Below are 26813 nucleotides of genomic sequence, written 5' to 3' on the forward strand. Positions count from 1 at the left end.
TGGTGATTTCAGATCAATCTTTTGCACATTACAGAGTGACGTTGGTTAGGCTGAGATATAGCAATTTACTCGGATTAGTTAGTTACGACAAACGGTGGTTCCTAACCCGACTGTAAATCTGTAAGCCAGCACTGTGGAATGATGATCACACGTGGAACAAGGAGATTATTTAGCCTTTTCAACATTTGACGCCCAATTAATTAAAGTAAATGCCTCAGTAAAATAGAGGGGGATTTATTTTAAGTACTGATCCACGTGCAATGGAAAAGGAGCTGAAAATTGCCGTGTGTGGTCTGAATGTATGTTCATTACTACATTGATTTCGCAAAATTGGCAAAACAGAAATTATCTAAAAATAAAACAAAATATACATCTGGCCATTGGCGATTTTATCAGCCTTATCTATTGAACAATGCTCAGGAAAATCCCAGTTATAAATTCAAGAGACCAATGAACTATTTAAGGGTAAGCAAAAACAATTGCACTGAAATGAATTGCAAAGCTCGAAGGGACAGAAACCTTTGTTGTTGAGTGTTATGAAACATCTCTTGTTTGTGTTCACAACGGTAATTTTATCGAGATACCTCGGAAATTGATATTTCGCCATATCAGACAACAGCTATAAACCCGTACAGTCCTCCCACTGTCCGTATGTTCCTTAAGTTAAAACAAATGAACAGATTTGCATTCAGCTCCGCCATCTTTATTTCCCAGATCTGTCTACACAGTCGCGGAAGGTGCCTGCTGAAAATGAAATCTGGATTGAATCGTTTTCAACAACAACAAAAATGCCTTTTTTGTTGTTGTTTTTCAGTTTTGTTACAATAAAAATTCCCCCTCCCCTCCCCTTTCCCAGAGGAAGTATTCTATTGAGGTAGCTTTCCCAATTCTTCCCCTGAGCAGTCCGCCCCATCCCCACCCCTCACCCCTCACCCCGGTAAAACCAAGGCCTGGCTTTGAGCATTTTTCGGAAAATCGCCGTCGCCATACGCCGTCCAGTGTGGCCTGAAAGCTAATGGTTCTGAGGAACCGCGCGAGTCTCTTCCTTCCATTGTGCTTTCGGGGTAAAGACACATCTCCTATAGCAAGCTGCCCATTATGTCGTGTGAAGACTTGTTTTAATCGCGACAAGCTATCGACAATGTGTCACTGTTTGCCCGTGCGGTTTGTTTTCAATAAGGGAAGCATCGCCTTCCCTTTACACAAGATTACAGCAGCCTGATAATGAAATTGATAAAAATTAAAGAAAAAGCCTGGGCATAAATAGTTAGAAGTTAAAAAAAAATCTTTCCCATGACTTAATGATTAAACTATTGGACCTCCAGGCAATCATGATAAATCCTCACGTAGGGAGACTCAATTCGAAGGAAGAATCAGTAGCAGCAGTGCAAAAACGCTGTGCTCTTTATATAAAACAGTGAAAATGAATTACGACTCAACGCCTACAAGTTAGAAACTGACAGGGGTTCCCTGGTCCAGGCAAATACGTAAGATGTTTTTTTTCCGTATGTACTGCTGCGATTGATCCATTTGATGACATTCTCATTCATAAAATAGCTTTGATTTATGAGTTTGGGAAGAATTACCTCCAGAGCCGTTCCTGTCACTGCTTACGCAAAAGCCCAACGTGCTTTTATAAATGGCAACACAAACACACCGCCACTAATAGTGAAAGTTCCTGATCAATTGGAAGAAGCGTTACAACGTGTTCCTCAGGCGAGGGGGCTGTAGAAGGAGTGGGATGTTAGAAGAGGCACTAAAACAAAAAAAAACTGCCGCTTAAAAAGCCTAGCGCACAATGGGAATGCATTCCTCCAGCTGCTATTTCATTTACACAAACACAGTTGCAATGAGGAAGCAAAGAATGCCTTGTGTTTTATAAAATATGAGTCAAGATTTACGATCATGTCTTCTGGAGATTTTTGTTTTCAAGACAAAAGATTGTGACCGATTAAAGATTTTGGGCTGAAAAGATACTTTTTAGAGCGCCTTCCCGGCTTTTTCTCTGAGCAGAGTAGGTTTCCCTTTTCCTTAAAAACAAGGTTTGACTTCATTTGTATGAACCTGGATTTCGATATGAAACGCTATTTCGATATGAGTTGTAAAACAATAAACTACTTAGTAAGGCTGGAGATCCTTAGGATCAATTGTTTTTGTGTGTGTGTGTGTGTGTATATGGACGGGGTTTAATCTGACTCGATGTAGTAAAACACTTGGAATTCTATGTTGCTGATACTGACTGGCAATAAGGGAGATAAGGAATTGTGGAATCAGCAATAAAGATTAGATTCTGACATCTATAAACAAGGGGTTTGTTTAATAGCAAACACACGTGAACATGAACACTCCTAAACTTTTCCCCTTCTTTCCTAGATTTTTCTGAGTGCTGACAGATGTATCCATGGGGTGTGAACTTAAGAAGATTTTTCTTCGAAATGTGATTACTTTCTTTTTGCCTCTGTTCCGTATATTCTATTGAAGTGTTAATGCTAAAATGTAGCGGCGCATAGTTTGTGTAAGTTAATAAAGGTATTATTCATTGACTTTTCCGGAGCCTTGGTAATGTTAGTGGAAGCTTTAAAACACAACTTTATTGCTGTTTTTGTAGAGTGGTAAAATAAAGATCCTGGATTCTTTTATTCTTCTTCCTTTTCTTCTTCAATAAATACTGTTTTGGAAAAAGTAAATAACGACACTGACCAGACTGTTCAATTTTATTAATGCATTTATGTGAAAAAAAATGAAAGTCATTTATTAAGTGAAAATAGACCTGAGAAAGAAAATGCTTCAGGATGGCTACCTGTAGCGTATAAATGATTTGCTCTATCAAATTATTTATGACAATGTACCTTCAAATAATACAAAAGGAAAAGAGGGTAGAGATCGGTAGATTTCTATGCAATAAATTTCGTCAGGGACGGGTGTAGTGCTGATGACGGGTTATAAAACACGGGACATTAGTCCAAAGACAATATCTAACTTTTGTAATTATAAATGGTCTCGAACACATTCAAGTTGATTAAAAGGGAGAAAAAAAATACTGACCATTTGAAAGGAACTGAAGGAAAGGAAACGATTTTAAAAGAAGGCATATTCTGCTCACACCGACTTTTCTGTTAGTAGTTCAAATGCTGCAAATCGATTGTGGTTAAAGTATCCGTAAAAAAGTCAAAACTGTCAGCAGAAAGATCCACAGGGCTGTCGAGGGAACCTGGCAAACTGGGCGATACTCCATCTGAAAGCTGTAAGCAGGATTCTGTGGAAAATACGTTAAAATCCTGTAAAGAAGGGACATCAAGGGCCTCTGGACTGTTATTGTTCAAGCCAGCTGCACAGTTCTGGGCCATTGTTGACAGGCAGTTTTGAACAGTGGGTGACTGCTGATGAAAATGTTTTAGATTTTTCTCATTGCTGGGTAAAGGCGAAACTGGGAAACTTTGGGATTCTCCATTGTGTAAATTGTGCGCCTGCTGTTGAGTCAGTGCATTGGTTTGAAAACCATAGCCTTCCCTGTCCAAGAGAGCGCCTGTAACATTGTTGTTGCCTTGCTCAAAGAGTGACTTCTCTTCGTCATCCTCAGTCTGCCCACTGTCCTCCAAATTCTTAAATTTGCCATCGCCGTTTTGGTTTTCTTTGCACTGGGTCTGTCTTTTGTGTTTCATTCGTCTATTTTGAAACCAGACTTTCACTTGCCTTTCAGTCAAATCAAGCAAAGCAGCGATCTCCACCCGTCTGGGTCGACACAGATACTTGTTGAAGTGAAATTCTTTCTCCAGCTCCAAAAGCTGTGTATTTGTATAAGCTGTCCTTAACCTCCGCGATCCCCCACCTGTGTTATCCTGAATTTCATGAGTTTCTACGAATAAAAGGGGAGTGGAAAACAATATTTAAAAGAGTTTGTAGTCACTTGAACCAAAAGTAGATAAAAATATACACTATTCACTGCAACAAAATGGCCGCCTGAATGCAGTAAACCCCATTGTTTCAATGACTACGGCTGTGGCGTCTGCCACTTGCTAAAATATTAAAGATATTAGAAGATACACGTGCACCAAAGCCCAATCTTGCAGTAAAGTTTACCGCAGCCATTCCACATTTGGTGAGCTCTGCATCAGCTGCTTTACCACGAAAGTGCGCTCATCTATCACTCTTCATTACTGTCAAATATCAAAACTCTAGGATGGGGAGAGCACAGAAGGTCATTTTCTGACTAGCTTGGCAAATAAATCATCCTCCATTAAACAAGTTGGCAAAAGTACTTCGATCTCTTCATTATTAACCAGCAACAACAGCAAAAAAAATAAACTGATTCAACAATTCATGCAAATAAGCGAGATTAAGTTAAGAGAATAATTAGAAATGAAACGTCTTTGAGCTGACCTCTCTGGGAAAGGCAGGATGCTGCGGCTCCTGAAGAAGCAGGCAGGTGATTCTTCTTAGAGTTTTTTTTCTCTTTCATCCAGGGGTATTCCGGTGGTAGAGTCGCGGCTGGTAAAGGGCTTGTGCCATTTGGGCTCGGTTTTGGCCGGTTTTGGCGAGGGTGACTGCTGGGATTCAGGCTGGGGATGGTTTGCTCAAAAGGAGGAGGAATCACTGTCGAGTGTGAAAGCGTCGAGTTCTTGATTGATGAACTTTGAAATGTATCACCGACAGGGGGAAAAGATGTCAGGCACTCAGCAAGCGACGGCTGACTATTGATAAAACCAATTTCTCGTTCAAATTCGTAATTCATTGCCGTCTCCACAGAACGTTGGGGGAGAAAGTTAGGTGTTAGTTATTTTTTGGCCCGTTTAAAAAAAATAAATATCGCTGCTGGTTTTTTTTTTCTAATTCACTGATTACAGCCGTATGGGGACCGTGCTACTATTAAACTATTGAATTCATGGAGACAAGGTTGAAATTGGACCGAATTCGCTGTCACATGATTGCGTCTGCCCAATGACAATTTGGGGTTTAATCAAAAGAAGGCACTGTCTATGTGATTGATCCAAAAAGTCGGAGAGAAACGCCTCATTCAAGGCCAGCAGTGTTTTGATTTCCACTTTTTTGATCCATCTTCCCATAATAAATGTGAAAAACAGGTTTTTTAAATTTTAAAGCAAGTAGAAATCAGTTCATTCGGCCTTGCCTCTTTCTTTCTCTCTTCCTCTCTGTCTCCTGTACACTTGCTGGCTCCTCTTTCTCTGTGTGTTATCGACTGTCATGAAGACGACTAGCACCTCACAAATCATCTTGCACCTAAATCTGACGCCTAGAGTCATTAACAAAGTAATCCATTCATCTTCAAAGTTTTGACACTGGACCCCAGAACCCAGCCACATAAGAAGTTACACAGACGAAGCTACAGCCATTTGCTTCATGTTTTCGTTGGGAGTTTGGTCCCCCTATTATCATATTTGTACAGTACCGGACTTTCTTTGATTATTGTGCTGTGCGATGGCAATAATTCACGCAGGAGGTCGAATATGGCGGTGATTCTGGATACTACACTATATTATTTTTATAACCGTTTGTTTATGACCAACGAAAAACGCAAAAGGCGTATCTCTGAAGGTATTGTATTCTCTTGTGTTTTGTGAAATTTGTAACGTCTAAAAATTAACTGCGGGTGGTAATGGATTGCTATGTTTAAATTACATGCGCAAGCACATGAATAAATGCACAAACATATATAGATTATAGGCAAACAGCATAAAACGAAAGAGTTTGAATATAACCTGGGTTTGCGTGACATGGACGAAAAATTAAAGCGTGCTTTTATTTTCCCAAACTAAAATTTCAAATTCCTTTTTAAAAATCGCACTTCTATTTAAATTGTGGAACAGTGTGGGGACGTTGGCGGGGTTGGGGTTGTGATCCTTTAAATAAACTTACGGTGCACTTAGATTCGTTCTGGCCTTGCAGTATTTACCAAATATATTCGCACTTAAAAAGATTCTCAACATCAAGGGATTTTATTGAACAGGGTAATATGGAAATAGCGGTGGTTTTCTGGGCCTCCGTTTTGCTTATACCGCAAACAAAGCTGTAAGGAAGTATGTGTCCTATCAATCTTGTTCGGCAAAAGCTCTGACAGGTTCTGGCCCCCAAGAAGACATGTGAAGCTTCTCTGTGCAATGCCGAATACCATCAGCTAGAGACTGAGAACACTGCTTCCTCCTTTGAATAGTTACAAAAAATATTTTGCTTATCATCAGAACCTAACTTATGGTACTGAACTAATAACGCAGGAATAGGGTGAGTTCAGAGAAATTATTAAATAATTGTCGAATCATTTTGACCAGCTTTCCCTCTGTTAAGTTTGAACTGTAGGTTTTCGTGCTAAGCTGCAAATGGAAAGGTCTTTAGGAATTAAATGGCTCTTTTGTATGTGAAACATGTGTAGGTGTTCGCGTTCTGAAGATTTTTACAGCTTTTCTGTTGCAGAGGGTGTGTGGGCGAAAGCAAAGCGCATTTAATTCAGTTTGCTAGCACCAGAAAACGGAATGAAAGTGAAAATGATGTATTTTAAGATACAAAAATGTCATTGCTATTAATACTTTTGCTGCTTGGAATATTTAGGAAAGAGACACTCATCCGGCTGCGAATTCTTCAGTTCTGCAATCTATACGGCTTGAAGAAAACGTTTAATCATATTCTGGGCTGTTTACATAACATAGGAAACGCTGCTTAAGATAATGACTGTTTTGCGAGTAAATTCTTGTGTTCTGAGAGCGGTTACGTAGATTTATGTTGTTTCTTGAGAGCAAGCTTTCGAAATTGAATATGTTACTCCGACCTAACAGTTAAGGAAATTAATAAACACTGAGTAAATATGACAATTATAGGGCATGTTTCGTTGCAAGCCATGGAAACATGGTAAGCTTGACAACTAACTTCTTAATATTTCATTCTGCATTCTTTCCGAGAACGTCTCAATTAGACTTTTAACAGCGGCCTCGTTACAGGTTTTTTTTTATTTTGCCGATACAGTAGAGAAAGAAATTTGACTGGAACAAGCTCACTAAATAATTTCGTTCATTCTGCATGTGTAAATTCAGAGCTCGTTTATACGTGGACTGTGATCCATATTATGCTTAGGCCGCATCATTCAGTTGGTCAATATGCATTTTTATTGTGTCACTTTCGTAACTGCTAGTTGAGTAAAGAAAGTCTCCTATGTAGTTTGGATAGTAAGATAAATTAGACTGCATTTCCTTTGGGAAGCACTGACAGGGAGTATGCCGACAACATGGCGTCCCTTTGCTCGGCACTCAGGTTCTGCCACATGGAAATTATTTTTTTTCCTTTTAAAAAAACTTGATTACTAAGGGTAAGCTTTCCTCTTTCGATTGTCTCGCCGTTTAGCAAGCTTGTGGTTACTGTTTCCAATGATTTGAAGACCTATCTAAAACTATCCAAAGACATTTGATTTTTACTTGATGTTTCAATTACTGTCAATGCCATGTAGTCTCAAGATATTATTTTTAAATCAATAATCTGGATAAGGAAAAATTCTTAAGCAACGATGTTGCCGTTGCAATGGAAGATCATCACTACATGTTCACTTTGAGCTCTAGTCATTGGCCCTGGAAATGCGGACTCGGAGTTCGTATTGAAAAAGGATTTGATCGTTGCAATTATCAGAAATGTTTATCAATGTTGAGTTGCTGAGTACTTTATAAATTGCATTTAATACTTCCACCAAAGCTGCTAAATTAGTGAAAACAAACCCGAAGTTGTTCATTTTATCTGAAATGACTGGGACATTTTATAAAATCTAACGGACATACAACATTTTTAATATATAAGTGAATGTTCGTTCGTACTTTATTTGAAATAGTTAACTATTAAGCGGCAAATAGCTTTTTTAAAAAAAATTGCAGTGATCTAAACACACATTCCCAACGCCTGATATTTTCTTTAGAAATTCAGCTGAAATTGCCTTTTTTGGTTAGAGTTGAGGTACAAATGGAACCTGTCGGAATTTTAAAGCTATTTTTCAATCGTATTGCTTAATCAGAAATGAACTTAAAACTATTAATTCGAAGTACTTCTGAATCTTGACGTTTTCTCCTCTTCTCTCTCTCTCTGCATGTACAGGATTCTTTGGAAAACGGTCCGGGAGACGGCGGCAATAGTAATGATTTCGGTTGGCAAAGCATTGTCTCTCCAGTGTAATATGTGTATCTTTTGTATGTAACTTACATGTACAGTGAAAACAAAAACAAATCGTTATTCATAATTAAAAAAAACGAAGCCAGTAATACCTTCTTGTAAATCTTTTCATTTTTGACGGGGTTCTTTTGGGGGGTGAGGTTGAATGTGGTGGTAAGGCAGAGGGGGCTGGGAGTGGGGGGATCTGAGTCCTTTTCTCCCTTGGCCTCAATAAATGCAGCATTGGAGACAGATGCAAGCCACATGATAATGGATGATGTTACAGTGTGGGGGTTGAGGCACTTGGTTATAGCCACACTACACAAAGGAACCTGACTACTGAGCTGTGTGCTATGCTGTGTATTACTGAATGAATTTACATATTTTGCAAATATTTTAGAAGAAAAACATACTATGCAATTCGTCGAAATTAACACTACAAGCAACACAGTATTGCTGACAAAAAAATTTATTCGTCAGAACTAGCTGTTCAACGGATATCTCATTTGCAGCATGGAATGCATACCTAAAACAAAATTGTGGCAATTTTGTGTTCCATTTTAAGAATACTACAGTTACAGACTAAGTCCCTTTTCTTGGCGTTATTCCCACAATTGACCAAATTGCGTTTTTCATGAATACATTACTAACAGAAAACTACTTTTCTGTGTATCTTACAGGAATTTAAAAAAAATATTTACCATGACTTAAAACACAAGGCTGAACAGAACCAAGTAAATAGTCAATGTACAGTTCTATTTATAAATATGCGTCAATGGGGATAAATAATACTTTAAACACTTAGAATATTCTCCTTTGCAAGAGCAAATAAATAAATTTGAATGTTCACCAGCATACATACATACTGAAGGATGGACAAGAACTCTTATTTGCCCAGGGAGACCCTGTACAAGCGCTTTGATCTTGTTTAACTATTCAATGTAAAGAAGTGCAATATAAACCATTTTACCATTCCTCGTAAGGAAAAATAAAGCACGAACAAATTCACGTTTAAGTTTTTTTTAGAAAATTTGTTCATATACCCTGTTCCATAAAGTAGAAGATTATATATGCAAAGTTCTGTAAGCCTTAGTACTTCACTTCTACTACTGAATGTTAAGGCTGGAGTCCATGAAAAGAGCAACCACTAACCAGTGACAGAGCAATGCAAGCAAAGATTGGTTGTCATTAGGTACATTACATGTAAACTATAAGGGTTGATACTAAAGCAAAAAGGGAAAGGTGGAAGAGGGGATGTAATCATAGATAACATGATATAAAAGCATGAGAAAGTGATAGTCCACCAGGAGCCAACTGGTCCACTACAGATGGGTCAGCTTGGGTGCTTCCTGAATTCTTCCCTGAGAAGGATGGTGTGAAGAAAGGTCTGTATAAGTGGGATGTGGTTCGCAAGGTCCATGGTGATGGTTACTTGTCATTGGCCCTGCACTGTTATAGTCCATATTTCCAGAGGAAGGATGACCAAGGTGGGTTAGACTGAAAAGGGAAGGCCCAGAGCTTGGCATGGATTCCACAAAGTTTCCTCCAACATAGACTGGGCTACCCTGTAAATGAGGAGTTCCATAGCCACCATTGCCTTGAAGAGGGTGTGTGTCATACTCAGGCGTCACAGCTGCAGTCCCAGCATACCTCTTCTGTGGAGGTGGGCAACTGTTGAGGGGCCCAGGATAAGACGTAGGAATAGCATAGGCATTTTGATGAGGTTTACTGAAGGACGTAGGCGAGTGTGGGTCATATGGAGCACTGGTTGTCAAGGAATGCATTGAGTTTACATATCCTCCTGCAGCTGATGGTGGGATGGGGCTTCTACAGGGTGACTGTCCACCAGAAGAAGTTAGCATGCCTTTCGCTTTTTGATCCTTTTTGTACTTCATTCTCCGATTTTGGAACCAAATTTTAATCTGTCTTTCAGTGAGGTTTAACAGGTTGGCCATTTCAACCCTCCTCGGCCTACAAAGATAGCGGTTAAAGTGAAACTCCTTCTCCAGTTCTACCAGTTGGGCACTGGTGTATGCTGTGCGTGCCCTCTTGGAGGCTGGACCCGGAGGACTCTTTTCACCAGCAGAACTTTCAACTGGAGATAAAGAAAACAAAGTTTCCATCAGTCATTGGGAATTCTAGATGTTGCAAATATGTCACACAATTTATAGAATAATACTCTATAACATTGCTTGAATTATTTTCAATAACTTACATTAACATATTAATCCAAAATCATAACTACATATTCTCTATCTCCAAAAACATATGTAACTTTACTAATTTCTTCAGCTATTACACTTAATAATAGAGATATGATCATGCACAAACCATTAGTTATCTCAACTAGAATGTTCTGTTTTGAATCAGGAATGCCAAAACAACACTCCAATTTGATTTGTGCTACAATCACTCGAACCAGCATTTTAAAAACAGCAATATATTCAAAGGGCATTGTATTGGCAGCTTATATAGATATCTAATTACTAATTGGGGGCATTTACTTAAATGTAAACCTGACTTCTTTGTTACCTGAATCAACTTACATGCAAATGTAAGCCAACAACTATGACTGCCCTTCCTCCACTCATAAGAATTCACTCCTTTATGTCACAATTGTATCAAAAATGATAAGAAAGTTCATCTTAAAGTGATTGTGTGACAGCTAAGAAACATTTGACAAGCAATATTTGATTATATGCCAACTACAAGTACTGGTGAATCAAATCTTCTCATCATAATTTTGAAGTAAACATGGCAAATGTTGGAAACACACAGCAAGCATCTCTGGAGAGAATACAGAATTAAGATTTCATTAGAACTGGAGAAAACTTAAATGTAATATATTCATTTAAGTGAAAGGGAAAATGTTGGACAATGAATTAGCTTAATAGCTATTCATCTATAACTTATCCTAGTACTGAGGAAACATCACCAATCTGAAATGTAATCACTGATTCTCTTCCCACAGATGTTGCCAGGCCTTCTGTTTTCTCTAGCATTGTCTGTCTCATTTCATATTTTCAACATCTGAATATGGCATGTTTTGAGTTATGTTACCCTAACCAATTGGAGTCCACAGAATTATTATAGTTCATACAAAATTGATGACAACTGTACATGTTCTGAGTTAATATATGTATCTAAATGCATTTAATTTGAATCCCACAAATGTATATCTGATATTTAACCTCACAAAATCATTTTGACCAATGCAAGCAGTTCACTTGTTTACAAATGAATTGGGATCATCTGCATGCATAAATTTCCATATATGTTGATAAGCAATAGACACTACAACTTCAGTTCTATATATTTCCTATTAAAACTAAGAATTCAATATATGATATCACTTCAATCCAAACCCTTGGTTTTTATATGTTTAACTGTCAATGAGTGAAATGTAAGCACATTGCTAGAGATTTGAATGTTTATATTATGTAAATACATCACATCTCCTTAGATCTATATCATTATATTAGGGTGGTGCTGGAAAAGCACAGCAGATCAGGCAACATACGAGGAGCAGGAAAATCGATGTTTCGGACAAAAGCCCTTCATCAGGAAACTTTTGCCTGAAACGTCGATTTTTCTGCTCCTCGGATGCTGCCTGACCTGCTGTCCTTTTCCAGCATCACCCTAATCTAAACTCTGGTTTCCAGCATCTGCAGTCCTCACTTTTGCCTATATCATTATATGCATATGCAAACCATCAATGGTTCTCTGGGACTTTAGTGACTTTACCCTTTTTTAAAATAAAACGTCATTATTATATAACTGGGAAAGTTAAAATAAATGTGGATTTTTTTTAACTTGTCATGGGACATGGGTCCCACTGGCTAAGCCAGCATGTGTCATTTTCCCTAATTGCTCGAAGGCAGTCAGAAGGTAAACTATTTCACATTCAGATCATACCAGGTAAGGTTGCTGATTTCCTTTTCTAAAGGACATTAGTGAACCAGATGGGTGTTTTCAACAATCAGCTGTGGTTTCATGGGTATCATTAGGGTAGCCTTTTCATTTGAGATATCCATCCATTTCATTTTCTACCACAAATGCATTGGAATCCTTGGCCTCAGAACATTAGCCTGCAGCTCTGGATTACTAGTGCAATGACATTATTCCTACATCACCGGCTCCCCATTTTCTACCAGTGAGAATGTCCATTCATAAGGAAGATTATGGGTGAGAGAAAGGGAAGGGCGAGGCAGAGAGAGAGAAGAGGAAAGTGGGAAGAAACGGGGCTGGATGTGTGAAGGATACATTACTGGAGATTGAAATGTCTATGTAAATATGTATCAATATGTTGCATCTCCTTAAATCTATACCATTATATACATTTACAAAACACCTATGGCCCTCTGAGACACACTTGTCCAACTGTTTCCTGGTATTGTACAGTTTAATTGTCTAATTTAAATTGAATACATATTAGTTTCATTCTTCGTTAATGAAATGCTTTATGATTGTTTGATAATGACCCATATATTATTTTAGGTCACTGTTCCACAGGATTGAAAGGATTTAGTTGTTCAGATATTATTGAGATGAAGGCAATGCCTATATAATTGAAGTGGCTCAATTAGCAACTTCACTCACTGTAACAATGCTATGTCAATTGGTAATCAAAAGGTTAGACATGACATTTTATACCTGAACTGGAACTGCTGGTTTTTTGCTTGGCGTTTTGGCGCGACTCTTTCATCCAGGGGAATATTTGTTTACTGATAGTTGTTTGTGAGGTAAGTGTAGGATTTTTGTTTGTGCTGGACTGGGTCGAGTTGTTGCTGGTATTCTGGGGTGGTGAGACAGAGGATGGTGGTGGTGGTGGAGGTGGTGGCTGCTTCTGTTGCTGCTGCTCTGCAATGGCTGCGTGGTGGCTCGGTTGGCTGGCACTGGTTCGCATGCAACTTTCATTGATATCGTTGGGTTTGTGATGGGGGACAGTGTTAGCCGGTGACTGCAGAGAGCAGGCCGGCCGATGATAGTCATTTTCCACATGAGAAGAAGGCGGATATTGTTGCTGACTGGCATTGTAGTTAAAACCATTTGTTCCTTGGTATGTGTAACCTCCGAAAATTGCAGAGCTGTCGTAGTATGTCGCTTTTTGCATCTCGTTGTTTCCCAATATTTATTTCGCAAACTGACAGGGTCTTGACACCCTTATAGAATAACATTGGCACCCTGTGTCACGTGACTCTCTTCTTCCAATGGCCTCTTCGGGTAGACCTGGGGTTACAAGAAACAAAACCATAATGGCGAAATGGTACAAATCCATCTTACTTTCAATAGCAACTGACATGAAAAGCCATAAAAAGTGTGCTGCAATATTTGGTCACACAGTTTTAGCCCTGGGCAACCTGCGTGTAACAATCGTTTAAAACTGACTCTCAGCAGTAACTGCTCAGTGTGGTTGCGCAGCAAACGATCGGTAGCTGCAGATTCCAGCCTTTTACTTTTATTTTGTCTCTTCGGGGAAATACAATGCTACATAAGGGTTCATATGTGACATGGATTTCGGTAGGTTCAATCAGGAACAGCGTTCTTCTTAGGTCGTTGAAAAGAAGAACCACTGTTTGTATATACAGATAATTTTTTTCAAGCCAACGTTTAGGGCATGTTAAAACTTTGCATTATGTATATCTGTGCAAAACAGGACTCATTTGCAAATATATGATTCGTTACAACTCCAAGCAGATCGAATGCCGTGAAATTTTAGCCAGTGATTAGTTAATGATTTGTTTAAAAGTGAAAACGAAAGAAACCAACTTTAGCAGTTCAAACTCTCTCCAATGAAACACAATAATGTAAGCTCTACGTTAGGTATGGATTTACATAAATTCAAATGATATCTAGCAGCTAAGTTATGGCGCATTGTTTAAACGCTATTGTTTAAAAAGCATTAAAAATAGGTATTTACAGATGTTGCCGCTGTCTGAATGGTTGTGTTAACATGCATTTGTACATTCCTCTCGTGTAATAGACACCACTAGTGTTGCAATGAAACTGTTTCTCTAGAGAAGCGCCTCGTTTTAAAATATTGTTACGCCTTTCTATAATCCGAGACTTGGAACAAGCACTACATTAAGTGCGCAGTGGCTGATATCAAGGCACTTAAACTAGTATTTGCTTTTGCTCCCCAGATTTATCCACAGTGGCAAGCAGAAATGTCTTGCTTTTTGTTCGTTCCACTTTTAGCAGGTCACCATTTGGTCTGGCGGAAATTTCCAAGCGTTCCTTTTAATGTTTGAATTCTACCTGCTAAAAGCATGATGGATCGCGAAGGGAGTAGGAACCTGAAAAACTGGCGTACTTCTGCATGACCACGGTGTGAACTTTTCTTCCAACCAAACGATAATAGGCTCTGTCTCTGAAACTGCTCTTAATTTGATGTATGGGGGTCATTGGGCCGGGAGAAAACTTGAGCTCCCAACCCACAGAAAGTGCCTGCATCATCAGAAACCGGCAGCAAATATAGCACTACTCTTTTCGCTCAGTTCATTTAATTATCATCTTTTGAAGAATACAGCCCTGATATCTCTTTTAAAAAGTAGTTTCATCTGCCTCTCGCAGGGAACTAAATTAGTTAAATGGACAAAACGGAATTAGTTTTACATTGTGGATACAAAGCTCAGTTTTTGGGCCTGTGAATTTTGTTTCATCTACAAAAAAAATCCGATATTTTGTCACGGATGTACCCTTTTTAGCCTGTTAAGATGACTATAGTTCAGTTGTCATAAGGAGATTTTTCTTTATTTTCAGAAAGATATATGGCCTAGGCGAGCAAACCATTGTGTGCTAGGCCTTTCTTTGCTGCCGCCGCACTCATACAAAGGAGAATACACTGATACAGCGAGCCCATCCATTTTGTGGGCCTGTTAGGAAAATATTTCAAGCTCCTGGTGAATAAGGTTCCACTGCACGTTTTAAACCTGGCCATTTAAAGCAATGCTTCCGCGTGTTGGGTTCAAACTTATTGACCAACCTTCTCAAATCTAATACAGTCTTAGGTTTCTGTAAAACATATTTCACAACTTTCGATTGAATATGACCTGAACTTGGAGCTGTCTTCAAATCTACTGCAGTTGTTAAAGCTGTAAGAGGAAGGAACCTCACCATGTCAGGCTGAGTGGCATGAAATGTAGTTTTTAAAGTGCATTTTGCTGCTTCTGGGACTGAAAATTTGAAGCAACGAAAGTGCCTTTGAAAAATCTTTGCAATGTCCTGTCCTTAAACTGAATGGCCTGCCATTATTGTGGTTTGGAGCACTTAATGCTCCCGAAGCATTTTGTAAAGTTGAAACCATTAAAAAGTGGTGAGCCCCCAACTGTGGAGTGCTGCGCCTGAATCCGCAGGCCTCTGGATGGGTTTAACAGGCTGGTTCCCATTGTAGAGAACAGTAGCACACAAGTTATTTAAGATGGGCTTTCTCTTTAAAACTGGTGTCAAGAATGTATTTAATTTTGAAATATTATCAAAATTCGTTCTCAAGCACGCAGCCATAAACTGTGAGGGGGAAATGTGGTGGTTTGCTTCTTTTGTTGTGAAAAGAGTTATTGGCAATCTTTCATAATCAGTGCCCACACCTCAGAATTTTCCTGTGGTTTCCCGGACTTGCGTGGTCTCCGCCATTTTTTTTCTCGACACAAACATAAGCTTGCTCACCTGTGCAAACGCATCTCATTCTCCGCAACCCCACCTTAGTACTTCTTCACTACCCTCGACTTTTTTTAAAAAGAAAACATCGCTCAAGAATACTGTTCCAATTCTATCTATATGTTTCAACGTAGACATGCTTTGTCACTGTAAACTGACACGTTGTATTACTAAGACGCAAGCTATGTTACTCTAACATACTCTTCCCGCTGCCAATCAGACAACAAAGCAGGGAAAAAAAACTTTCTCTGTTGGAGTGGTGGAGTAATGACAAACTTTTGACATGTATTGCTTTAATGTGAACCTTTTCCAACTACTTGTCCAGCCAACCCTGGCAGGGATATATATCTGTACATATAATTGCCCCTTTCAACAGCTTTTCGCATTCCCCACAACACTACCAAGTGTAAACACGGTAAAAACAAGGGGGGAAATAGTAGAAAAGAAAGCACTGGCGCTCAGAATCTACCAGAGCAGTAGTAAATGTTTCTTGGTGCATGTGTATAGGTGCCTCAGGCGAGACAGTAGGCTGCAATAAATTCACAAAACTTGGAAAATGGAGAAGAAAATATCAGCGGCGCAGGAGAAACAGAAAGTAGAATTAAAAGATTTGAATTCAAAGCCTACGGGTATCAGTCAGGATTTGAAAGGAAGCTATACTATGTGAACTCTTCTTGAACCGAGATTTAAGTCATATGGTCATAAATCACTGGGACATAAACTCCGCCATTCACCAGTGATAGCCTATTTGTGTCCAGCTTACCTTAGCCTCTGACGATAGACGCGGACCACGGCACAATATTTGCAGATTCACCAGGGAAATCGATAAGCAGGAGTTTCAAAACTTCCAAATTAAGTAGAATGAAGGCAAACAGTTTACTCTTACACGCTGAAAGTCACTGGTTGACGACAACGACAAATGGGGAAGGGAAAATGGTAGAGCGGCAAAGAACAGGCGAGAAGACTCTAGCTTTTGGATGGACAGCCCTGTGATTATGGTAGCGTGCCCTGGTCAGGGAGATAAGACTGCTATCAGCTTTCCTGGCTGCTCTTATCTAATACCAAAGAAATGGGGTATGTTTCTTATGAATATTGAATGGTCAAAGCGCGGATTTTAAATTTGCTGTCTGGCAGTACTGAACAGACAGGCTCAGTAAACTCCCCCGAAACATAGCGTCACAAGTGAAAATTATGCAAATTAACCAGCGCGGAGGACACAAGCACACTGGTTTGGCAATCATTGAATCTTTACAATCATAACTTGAATCAAAACCTTACCCTTTAAATCAACTCACATTTTAATCATATTGATATTGACGTAAAATAAAGGAATGCACTATTCGAGTGTGCGTTTACTCTTCCGCGTTGAGAGCACTGTACTAACTTTTATTAACACCTTGTTGTAAAGAAAAGCCTTTGTTTGAAGTACAGCTTGAGAATAGTGCGGAAGAAATATGGCACCAGGGTGAAAACACAGCCTTGTTTCAAACAGGTTCAATTGGTTCTAAAGCAGGGCCTTTTTTTTCTCTTCCGTAGTCAATGAAGAAAAGGTGTTAACAACGCTGAAGTAAAAGTGTTTCAGACATAGGAGCGAAAAGTTACACATCAGAAGCAAAACCGAGGCAAAGGAGGCGAGAACTGAAGGAGCTATAGTCACCCCTAATGCATACCAATGCTTCTGTCGTTTATGGCTACGTAAGATTTATGACTTCATGCACTAAGGCTGTAAACAGAGCACTAAAGTGAAAACACTTGCTCCTATCGCTTATTGCGATGCAACTGCATGAAAGGGGAAGCCAAACAGCGTAGGAGGCAAGATAGGGACAAAAATTCACTCGTTTGCAACTTTTCAAGTAAGCCGCTCAGTGTTCTATCTGTGGTGAAGCACTTTATTGTCAATGAACAGTCCTAGCACTTTCTTAAAGTGCTGACTTCAACTTTTTCCCTCTTTCTCTGGCGATCGCAGGAAGGTAGCATAAAGTAATGTCACGATGCTGGATTTTAAAAAAAATACTTGTTATAACTTGGGCTAGTTCAGTGAAATTTAATTAAGAAGCGACTGGAAAGAAAGTGAAAGCGCCCGTTTATGTGAGGGTGTCTTCCAACATCTTCGGGAGCTTGCTGGGTACAGTGAATTCAAATTCTCGATTAGAAACGTTTTACGCCATTCGGGACTGCCGACTCTCCCTGCGTCCACTCGCTAAGTTTTGCAGAGAGCAAGTGAATGCTAAGAGCAGAGAACGTATGGGTTGATTTGAGCGATAAGATGCTATGCTTTTATGCCAGGTGTTGAGAATTTATTACAACGGCCATAACTTCCATTTTTAAAAACATCTTGCTCGAGATTGGAAGACCATAACCAAAAGTTTATATTTCCGCCAGCCATCTTTAATACTTTCATATTCTGCCTGCTATGAATTAGTATCCATTTTAAGGCCTAGAATGCATGCTTTATGGCTGTATGTAATTCCTTCTGTAATTGTTACATTTATGTTTATTTTTGAGCTATTCTGAAATCTACATGTAAAAGTATGGTGTGGTCATTTTATTTCACTGGTCGCTTGCGGTTGGGTTAATAAAGTGTTCTTGTAATGTCAGCATGTGCGATTGCAACGATCATATGTATTTTTAAAATTCAGAATAGTACAGACAACTCACCGAAAGTTCGTCAGTCTCACTGAAAAGTCTCTGGCTGTAGAATTGTTATTTAGAATATAGTCTGGAACGGAAACGAGAAACCATTAATTGCCACCGAATAAAAAAAAGGCGTCGGTCGACTGAGAAACTGAGCAATTCTTGCCTTGACTAAATCGGCGTGGCTTATTAACGAAAATAAATCAACCTAGCTTTTTGAATCAATTTTACACCTAACATAGCCTTCTGATCAAAGGGAAAATGCTATCTGAGGGACGTTGAGGTTTTTTTTGTGAAATATTTTATGAAAATTAGAAGCCGAGGATGGATCTTGCAGATTTTCTGTACGAAATCGGTGATAAAGCATTCTTACGTGTGCATCTTTTTGAAGTACATTTGTGCTAATGCAACTCTCATTTGCTCTCAAACACTGTAAAAGACTTGTATTATTTATGTGTGTTTAATATTGACAAGTTTGCATCAGGGTTGGATCATAAATCAGGGGAAAATGCTGTAACCGAACTGTAATTAAATTTTACATGTATTTACCAAAACCCTTTGCCCAGTGTTTGCATTTAACTTTGGATCGGTCGGATTGAGTGGGGCCTGACTAAAAACTGGCGAAATAATGCAAAAATTTAAACAGAGAGGCCGAAACAAGAGTTCAACGTCAATGAGGCCAAAAATATCAATTCTTAACAATGATAATTTCACTGGCATTACACATTTCGAAATATGATATCTGATAAACTAATGATATCCTCAAATACATATATTGAATTCAGATATATGTGGCGAAAGGCCCAATATATAGGACAGAAGATAACTTTGCTTATCCACGGTATCTTTTTGTTATCCACACCCCAAGCCACCCCAGCCGATTTGATTTTATTTCGCGAGATTGGTAGAGTTTCGGTAGAGTACTGATCCGACTATCAATAATTGCCAATGTGATTTGTCATATATAAAAAGAAGTAAAGCATTCGTTAAAGCAGATTGCATTGGCACGGCTGTCCCAGCACACCGAAAACATAAATCAAATCGCAACACTCTGACCTTTCCTGAGGAGGACTCGCTGGTGGGTGCAATTTTATACAACACTTGCACCCCCAGCATCACATAACGAATCTGTTTCCACCCTTTTATTCATCCTGCATGTATTCTTTTTTTAAAAAGACAGAATTAGCCTATACTGTCTAGCGTTTTAATTTATTTCGTTAAATTCTTCAGGCAATCAGTTTTCCAATGCAACGACGGCCTGCTAGTAAATAATCCCCAGATTGAACCTAGTTTATAACCTTACATTAATCAAACGCTACCATTGTGGAGATGAGCAAATAGAGGCAATTTTTAGGCAACAATGATTTTTTTTTAAAAATGTCAACTTTTGATTAACAATCTTATTGTTTCACAAAATCACTACACGTCCCATTTAGAAGCATAAAATGCAGTGCTCATCCATTAAATGGTGTGATTCATTGAGATTTTAACAACGCACATAGTAACGTTAAACCTAAATAACCTCATTCTAGAGACACTACAATCCACAAATTAGCTGACTGTATTTCTAAAATGGACGAAGAATCATTCGTTGAAGCACATTACTTAATGAATAAAATGCCAGAATAAATAAGTATGTGTTTATCCTCATGTGATACGGTAGTAATTCCTATTAACAGGTATTAGAGCTAGATATATTGGCGTCCCATTCAATGTTATAAACATAAGATGTTTTGTTTGTACATATTCGAGCATAGAGCGGCCATTGACAGGATTTCAATATTCGATTGTTCGTGTTTCAAGGAACAACACATGCATGTGATCCGAGCAATATCCTACGAAATAATTTCTATTATATTTCCCATCTGGAGATAAAATATTATTGGAAATGGATTATGTGCCGAAGCATAGATAAAAGGGGAAACTAAGCGTGTTCTGGTACATTCTGACACCCGTAAGTCTTTTCACTGACCTTTGCCTTGAACAGCAATAACTCACCATATTAATGAACAATCAACGGAAGCATTTGGAATACCTCAAAATAAAATCCATTCCGCTAAATGCAGCATCTCGTCCTGCTCGCATATATTCCTTCATGTGAAATCCAGTGCCCAGAGTGCAATCTCTTTAGAAGAAAATAGCTGGCTCTTAACAGAAAGTGGAAAAGCGTAATCACAGCCGAAGCCAGCATAGGTCTCCCATCCAAATGCCACAATAATGCGCTGTATTATGTGCTCACGTGGTCATACGTCAACTTAAATCCTTTTATTTGAATTTGGGAGATAATTAAAGGAGCACCTTTTTCACGCAAAACCTAACTTTTTACCCAACAAAACCTAGGAAGTTTCTCAAGTAGAGTTTTGTTGACGTTGCAGAAGGTTGCTCCGCGATAATTCTGTGCAGGAAATCCACGATACGGTAAGTTGTGTCGTCTGTATCTCATAGTGTAAAAGACCCCAATCCGGAGACTGCAGGCTCAACTACTTGAAACAGATGAATAGCTGTTTGTAACACATTAAAACCCAGAACGGGTATTTAAATCGACCTATGAAGAAGGAAGCACTTCACATTTTCCACCAGAACAGCCAAATAAGCAGAGAAGCCCCACAATGGTTAAGCTTCCACACGAATCTCCCTTTTCAGATCGTGCTATTGTACTGGACTTGCTCAACACCCACACGTTACACCATGCTAGTTATTCAAACTAGAAAAGGTTTATAATTACCTGACAAAGACAAAGCAGTGTCCCAGAAAGCATAGGTGATTTTACTGAGGGTAGCACGGGGTGAGGAGTGGACTTGACAGCGATCTAACGATTCTGATTTCTTTTCCAGTAGAATCGTAAATCGTGTCTGTAGGGACCTTCATGCAAAATCTGTGCTTACACGCTTTCTGCCAATTGAGTGATGCGTGGAACTTCTTGTGGAAGAGAAATGCAAAATAGATTCCAATGTAATAGATGTTAATTGTAATGAGGGACCAATAATGAAAAAAAATCATAATGTATCTGTGGAATATAATTGAAATCCCTGGGTTGTGTCCCTACGAGATGTACCCTACTTTAGTGCGACACTTATTGCAAGTTTAGGGCCAAGCAGAAAGTGCGGAGGATTTAATATTAGTTCACCCACAATTTCTATATGCCTGAAGTTATTCAAACGATATTCATGTGAGAGATTCATAATTACGAAGTCCCTCATCTAAATTCTTCAATTTAAATTTAATTATAAATCACGCCTTGTTCGTGGACATTCTGCCTTGAGCAAGGATCCTTCTTTTTGTCGCTTAGATTTTGTTTTTGCCCTTTCCACCTTTGCTTCCTGATACTTATTATAATTTTTGAACATCTCTGAAAGTTGTCCCACAAATATTCACTCCAATATGCTGCACCCAGTAGAGGCACGTTTCTTTTAAGCACTTCCTTTATTTGCAAGTATTGTTTAGCACCACAAATGATCACCTTTTTTTTAAGCGTCGCGTTCTGCAGTTGTGGAAAAGTTATGTGCGTTCAAAGTTTAAGTTGAACAGTTTAGAATAACGAATAATAAACTGAGTTAAGTTGTAATCATTACAGCAAATTCAAAGTGTCAGGACACAAACGTAAGGCGAGTTATTTGGTCTCACAACGTCAGCAAATTTCAGAAAGGTTATAGACTCTTCAATTTCCCTCTGAACAAAATCCATGCAATGGCCTAACAAAGGCCATAGTTAAACTTTCAACGCACAGCGTAAAACATTAATGAATAATTGATGAACGGCCCGAAGTGAAGTTCGTCATTTTAGTGCTGAAATAATTTAACGTAAACATGTACACACGTAAATATATGCACATATGGATAAGCATATGCATGTCTATAGATGGAGAGATGGATAGATGGATAGATAGATAGATAGAAACTTAAACCGTGTTTCTTTGAACTATGCAAGAAACTTTGGAACAGAGACAAGATCAATTATTCAGAGGCTAAAGTTGGAAGAAATCTTTAAGTCACTGTTGTTGAGCAAGTGGAACATATCAAAGCAATAATTCGCTCTCACAGCTCAAAGCGGCTTGAGGCTGAAATGCCCAAAGTTGATTAGTCTTCCTCTTATAGCGACTAATGGTTAATTTTGATTTAGTTGTGGTGTTACAATACTAGTACAAACTTTCAATGGGCAAAGTTCAACCTTGAAATGTTCCAGGACACAACTACAATGGAAGTCAGCATTATAAGAATAGAAGAATCCGAAAAGAAAGGGTTATCGGGTTTGACGATAAGAAATAATTTCACTTGAGTCAAGTTTGGTGCCATAAATCACGAATTGGACCGGAGTTTATCCTGTGTGCAAATAGACAGAGCTACAAATAAATCTTCCAGCTTACCTGAGAATTCAGCAAAATCCAAACCATCCTCAGAGGACAGATAAAGCCTGCTGCGAAATTGGTAATGTGCTTTACAAGGGGAGGCGGGAGGGGGAGTTTCAACGCACACTGAAGAGTCTACATGTTCCAGGCTATCCGGCTGTTTTGACTTTATTGCTCTCTGCTTACTCTGGACGGCTTCTCTTTCTGCAAAATCTTTTCAAATCAGACCATCAGGAGAAGGAAATTGCACTCCTTCCAACTGATTCAGCGTCCTGCAAATGCAAACTATTTGCCTTACACGTTTCTGCAGATGTCGGGGGGTACTGGTTTTTCGGTGAGATGTATGCATTAAAGTGAGAGAGAGAGAAAAGGAGCCCGGCAAACAAGCTGGGCCAAGTCGAGGGGGAAGAAAACCCTTATGGAATCCGTTCACGTGACTTAAAAATAATTGTTAGCAGAATCTGGATCAAATCTGGTTATTACGCACATACAATAAAGTTTCTGTGGTTCATTGTTAGGCTAGTATGCTTGCAAACTGGCAGTACATTTATGCGGAGTTGATTTAGGAAACAGCTGCTCCAGTCTTGAGGAGAGCTAAGTCCCATTACGTTGCGAAGGTAAGGTTGAAGTCGAACAGAATGGTAGAACAAATGGGATTTGCACGTTATGCACTAATCATTGCTACACGATTCATTTTACTCTTCATTTTTAAAGCATTATTTAGATATAATTACGTAACAAACGTAAAATTATGGATTAGAAAATAATATTTTTCTCACTGTTTAAGCACGGCTAAATAGTATTTATTTACTCCTTTGTACCATTAAACTCTTTAGTTGGAAAAATTCGAGTCTGAGTCTGGGGATTAAAAAAGAACCAGGATCTGATGTAAGAATTAGGCCGACGCTGATCGTGCTCGGAGCATGAGAGAGCATTCCAATGGAGGAGTGATCTCAGGAAAACAATTGTTTTATTTTAATCTATATTACATAAACCTCACTCAGAAACTGTCTGAAATGCGAACCAGCCTAGCATCAGTAAAGTCCTGTTTATTTTCATTTTAAGAGTGGCCCTGTAATACACTCATTTTTGTATACGGGTGCAATTGACAAACCCATCACAACAAAGCGTTAAGGTTAGGTAATTTATTGCACTCCGCAATAAAACGACTCTAGTTATCAAACGGCACTTTAAATTAAGCAGAAAATTTGAGCACTCTTCCTAATCTGGGACTTGACAAAGTCTAACAACACTATTTAATGCCGACAAAATGTTACTTTTACCGACGTATTGTTGAATGTTCTGTTATGGAGTGTTGGAAAATTAGAGATGTGTTTGCCGTTTTACCCCACATTCCCAACCCCGGTCTATTCTTACTTGAGAACTTATTTATTTTATTAAAGGTTTAATAATATTTTGGTGTGATTTGCATTTTGACGTGCTTTCTCGTATTTGTATAGAAGTTGTATTTGAACTGAATTTCAGATGTGTAAACCGCAACAAAAGAATTATTTATTTCTAAACAATGTTTTTGGTCTTTCGTTAAAATCAAATCAAATCGGAAAATCTGTGGGTTCAGACATTTACACAAAATAAAAAGATGGGACAAACGAAACGGGGAGAATGCTTCTTAGTTGCATTTTCGTTGTCAGTCTCCTAATAATAAAACAAAGACAACTGACATAATTTACGTTCATCTCGAACCGAGGGGTGTCAGACCTCTTCAACATGTTTTGTTTATAGCTGTACATTCGCGTGCTAACTTCATATGTAAAAGTAAGTGGGATAATATTGGATACTAACATTATAAATGCAGACTTTGAGAAAGAGTGCATTGAGGTGTCATTGGTTCCTATGAAAATAAAGTGGGTGGTTGTACAAAGCATACCAGCCTTTAAATGTGGTTACAAGCACTTTTATTTTGGCAATCTGTATGACAACAAATTAACATACCCTATACAATTACAGTAAATGCTTAATGATTCTCTCCCCAGTTAATTTTAGGTTTCAAATCCATACAGAGTTCAAAATGAAAGATAAAATCACAGGGAACGTTGTCTTTCCTTTCAAAATGATAATGGATACTCTGTTTAAAATAAATCAAGCTTTATGTTTCTAGCTGAAGTGAATTCTTTGAGGTTGTTGTGAACCCCAAACAAAGGGATTACCCTCGCCTTTTGTTTCTTTAAATAACCACCGACCTGACACTTTCCAATGACTCCATGACTACCTTTTGCAGCTGGGTGAGACATTTCAACGTGGAAGGAACCAGCTCTGCCGAGTGCACGGAACCTCTCATCTTATAACAAAGTTGAAAAAAATAAATTACGTTTTCATATGGTGGTCACCGATTCCAATGAACTGCAGCACCAAACCACCTGTTACACTAAAATAGATCGCCTCCACCTGAAATCAGACATCTGATTTCAGCACAGCAATCAAAGCAAAATGTTTTACCTTTTAAATTGGGACTCTTAGATCACCTCAGTGCCCAATTAGACTATCCTGGAACGAGTCTTGATTCTGGACAGAGACAGACTAGACCTAAAAGGAGCACATTTATTGTCGTTAACAAAAAAAAAGCACCGCGTATCTATAGCCAAATGGTAACTCATAATGTATTTGTATTGCTCTTATTTTAGGAGGTGGATCCAATTACAGACGTGTTTTATTGGAATGCCAGCCCGGAAGCTGAAGATATTGTATCAGCCGCTGTGTTATTGTAATTATCTTGTTTTGATTGATCATAGCCAATAGTAAGAATAATATAATGTACTTGACTGGAGTGATGAGACATTTAATTAAGCGCTATGTACTTTTACTAATGATCTTTTATTGTAAATATTAGGAATGGTACTTAATTATGAGTGCAAACAATGCACATTCCTGGATCTAGTTTGGTCAGGTATCAACATCAAATGCACCCATTAAATAGCAGCAAGATCTTTAGGATGATCAAATGTATCCTTTCATCCGAATGGGTGCAGAGCTTATATCAGCAATAGAATGGAAATGAAGGAAATCAAGATTTTGACAATAAGGAGAATCATTAATTTGTACTAAAACACAAAAATAAAGACAAGTGTTTCTCTACACCATTTGGTCTAATATATTTTGTTCAGTTCAGGGTTGCACATTATTTCCATATACCAGAAAAATAGTATATAACTAGAATAAGTGTTTCACTTTGCTCGAAATTACATATGTTAGTGCATTTGTTGGAGCATCATAACTCTGCCACTTATTGTAAATCGCTCAAATTAATGAATCATAGAGGAATTTAGCTTATGCCTCTTCATTTCCAAATGCTGGTGTCTACAGTTGCCTCTCAGCCCTGCGCATGTAAGAGATGGTGATTTATTAACGACAGGAAAATTGAACAAAGCAGCACAGCTACACCGTGGTATCCAGGCATACATACTGTGAACTAGAACATCATCATATGTGTTTGTATTTGTTGCAATTAATCATGAAAAAATCTAAAATATTACTGACACGCGAGAGACTGACTAAACACCATCACAGACATGCCGTGATTTAAATCTGAATACTAAAGGGCGCTATTCATCACATTTATGACAGTATTAAGAAATAAAAATACTGTAAAAACATAGATAGAATAAAACACGCATCATGAAGAAACTACTCACCACAACTCGTCTGATTTGCGCCTCTTCCTTTTCTCAGACAGGTCTTCCAAATATAGACTTATATTTAAGCAAAGTTCATTTTCACATCAGACTGAAACAGATCTAGTGCGAATACTGACGACTACATATCTATTCCGGACCGGCTGCATTAATTATTTAATGAGTCACGTGACTGGGGAGATTAAAATTTCAATACATACACAGAGGAGACGCGTGACCCTTTATCTTGGAGAGTGGAGGTTTTTTTTTCTTTTTGCTTCCCTTCCTAGTTGAATCTTTTTGCTCTGGTTTTCTTTTAGACTTTGGATGCTTGCTGGTAAGTGATCATGCAAAAATGACTGGCCTGTGCTGATCCCTTGTTTGACAGGTCTGCCATTTGTGTCACCTATAGT

At 38.6% G+C, this 26813-nt stretch overlaps 2 protein-coding genes and 2 long non-coding RNA genes across 13 annotated transcripts; 2 read left to right on the forward strand and 2 right to left on the reverse strand.

The window, feature by feature from the left end:
- Positions 1–2707: 2707 nt before the first annotated feature.
- hoxa2b (homeobox A2b) lies at positions 2708–4878 on the reverse strand. The gene is made up of 2 exons (XM_060824609.1): positions 4381–4878; positions 2708–3856 (listed from the first exon to the last, which is right to left on the reverse strand). The coding sequence occupies exons 1-2, from the start codon at positions 4730–4732 to the stop codon at positions 3117–3119; spliced, it is 1092 nt and encodes a 363-aa protein (XP_060680592.1). The 5' UTR covers positions 4733–4878; the 3' UTR covers positions 2708–3116.
- Positions 4879–8589: 3711 nt separating this feature from the next.
- LOC132815641 (homeobox protein Hox-A3) lies at positions 8590–23163 on the reverse strand. Of its 7 annotated transcripts, XM_060824614.1 has the most exons (5): positions 22790–23163; positions 20425–20573; positions 18451–18511; positions 12790–13365; positions 8590–10231 (listed from the first exon to the last, which is right to left on the reverse strand). In XM_060824614.1, exons 4-5 carry the CDS (start codon positions 13247–13249, stop codon positions 9459–9461), a joined length of 1233 nt encoding a protein of 410 aa, XP_060680597.1. In that variant the 5' UTR covers positions 13250–13365; positions 18451–18511; positions 20425–20573; positions 22790–23163; the 3' UTR covers positions 8590–9458. The 7 variants fall into 7 exon arrangements, with proteins under 7 accessions (XP_060680597.1, XP_060680593.1, XP_060680598.1 ...); XM_060824610.1 differs by lacking the exon at positions 20425–20573; XM_060824615.1 differs by lacking the exons at positions 20425–20573; positions 22790–23163 and adding an exon at positions 21152–21345.
- LOC132815645 (uncharacterized) lies at positions 13444–18980 on the forward strand. 4 transcript variants are annotated; one of them, XR_009644689.1, is made up of 2 exons: positions 13444–13656; positions 17329–18980. It is a non-coding gene; the product is annotated as an uncharacterized LOC132815645 (long non-coding RNA). The 4 variants fall into 4 exon arrangements; XR_009644688.1 differs by lacking the exon at positions 13444–13656 and adding an exon at positions 14302–14464; XR_009644687.1 differs by lacking the exon at positions 13444–13656 and adding an exon at positions 16389–16866.
- LOC132815644 (uncharacterized) lies at positions 22652–25864 on the forward strand. The gene is made up of 2 exons (XR_009644686.1): positions 22652–23388; positions 25414–25864. It is a non-coding gene; the product is annotated as an uncharacterized LOC132815644 (long non-coding RNA).
- Positions 25865–26813: the final 949 nt, after the last annotated feature.

Source organism: Hemiscyllium ocellatum, chromosome 5 (genome assembly GCF_020745735.1).
Source record: "Hemiscyllium ocellatum isolate sHemOce1 chromosome 5, sHemOce1.pat.X.cur, whole genome shotgun sequence".
NCBI classification, from domain to species: domain Eukaryota; kingdom Metazoa; phylum Chordata; class Chondrichthyes; order Orectolobiformes; family Hemiscylliidae; genus Hemiscyllium; species Hemiscyllium ocellatum.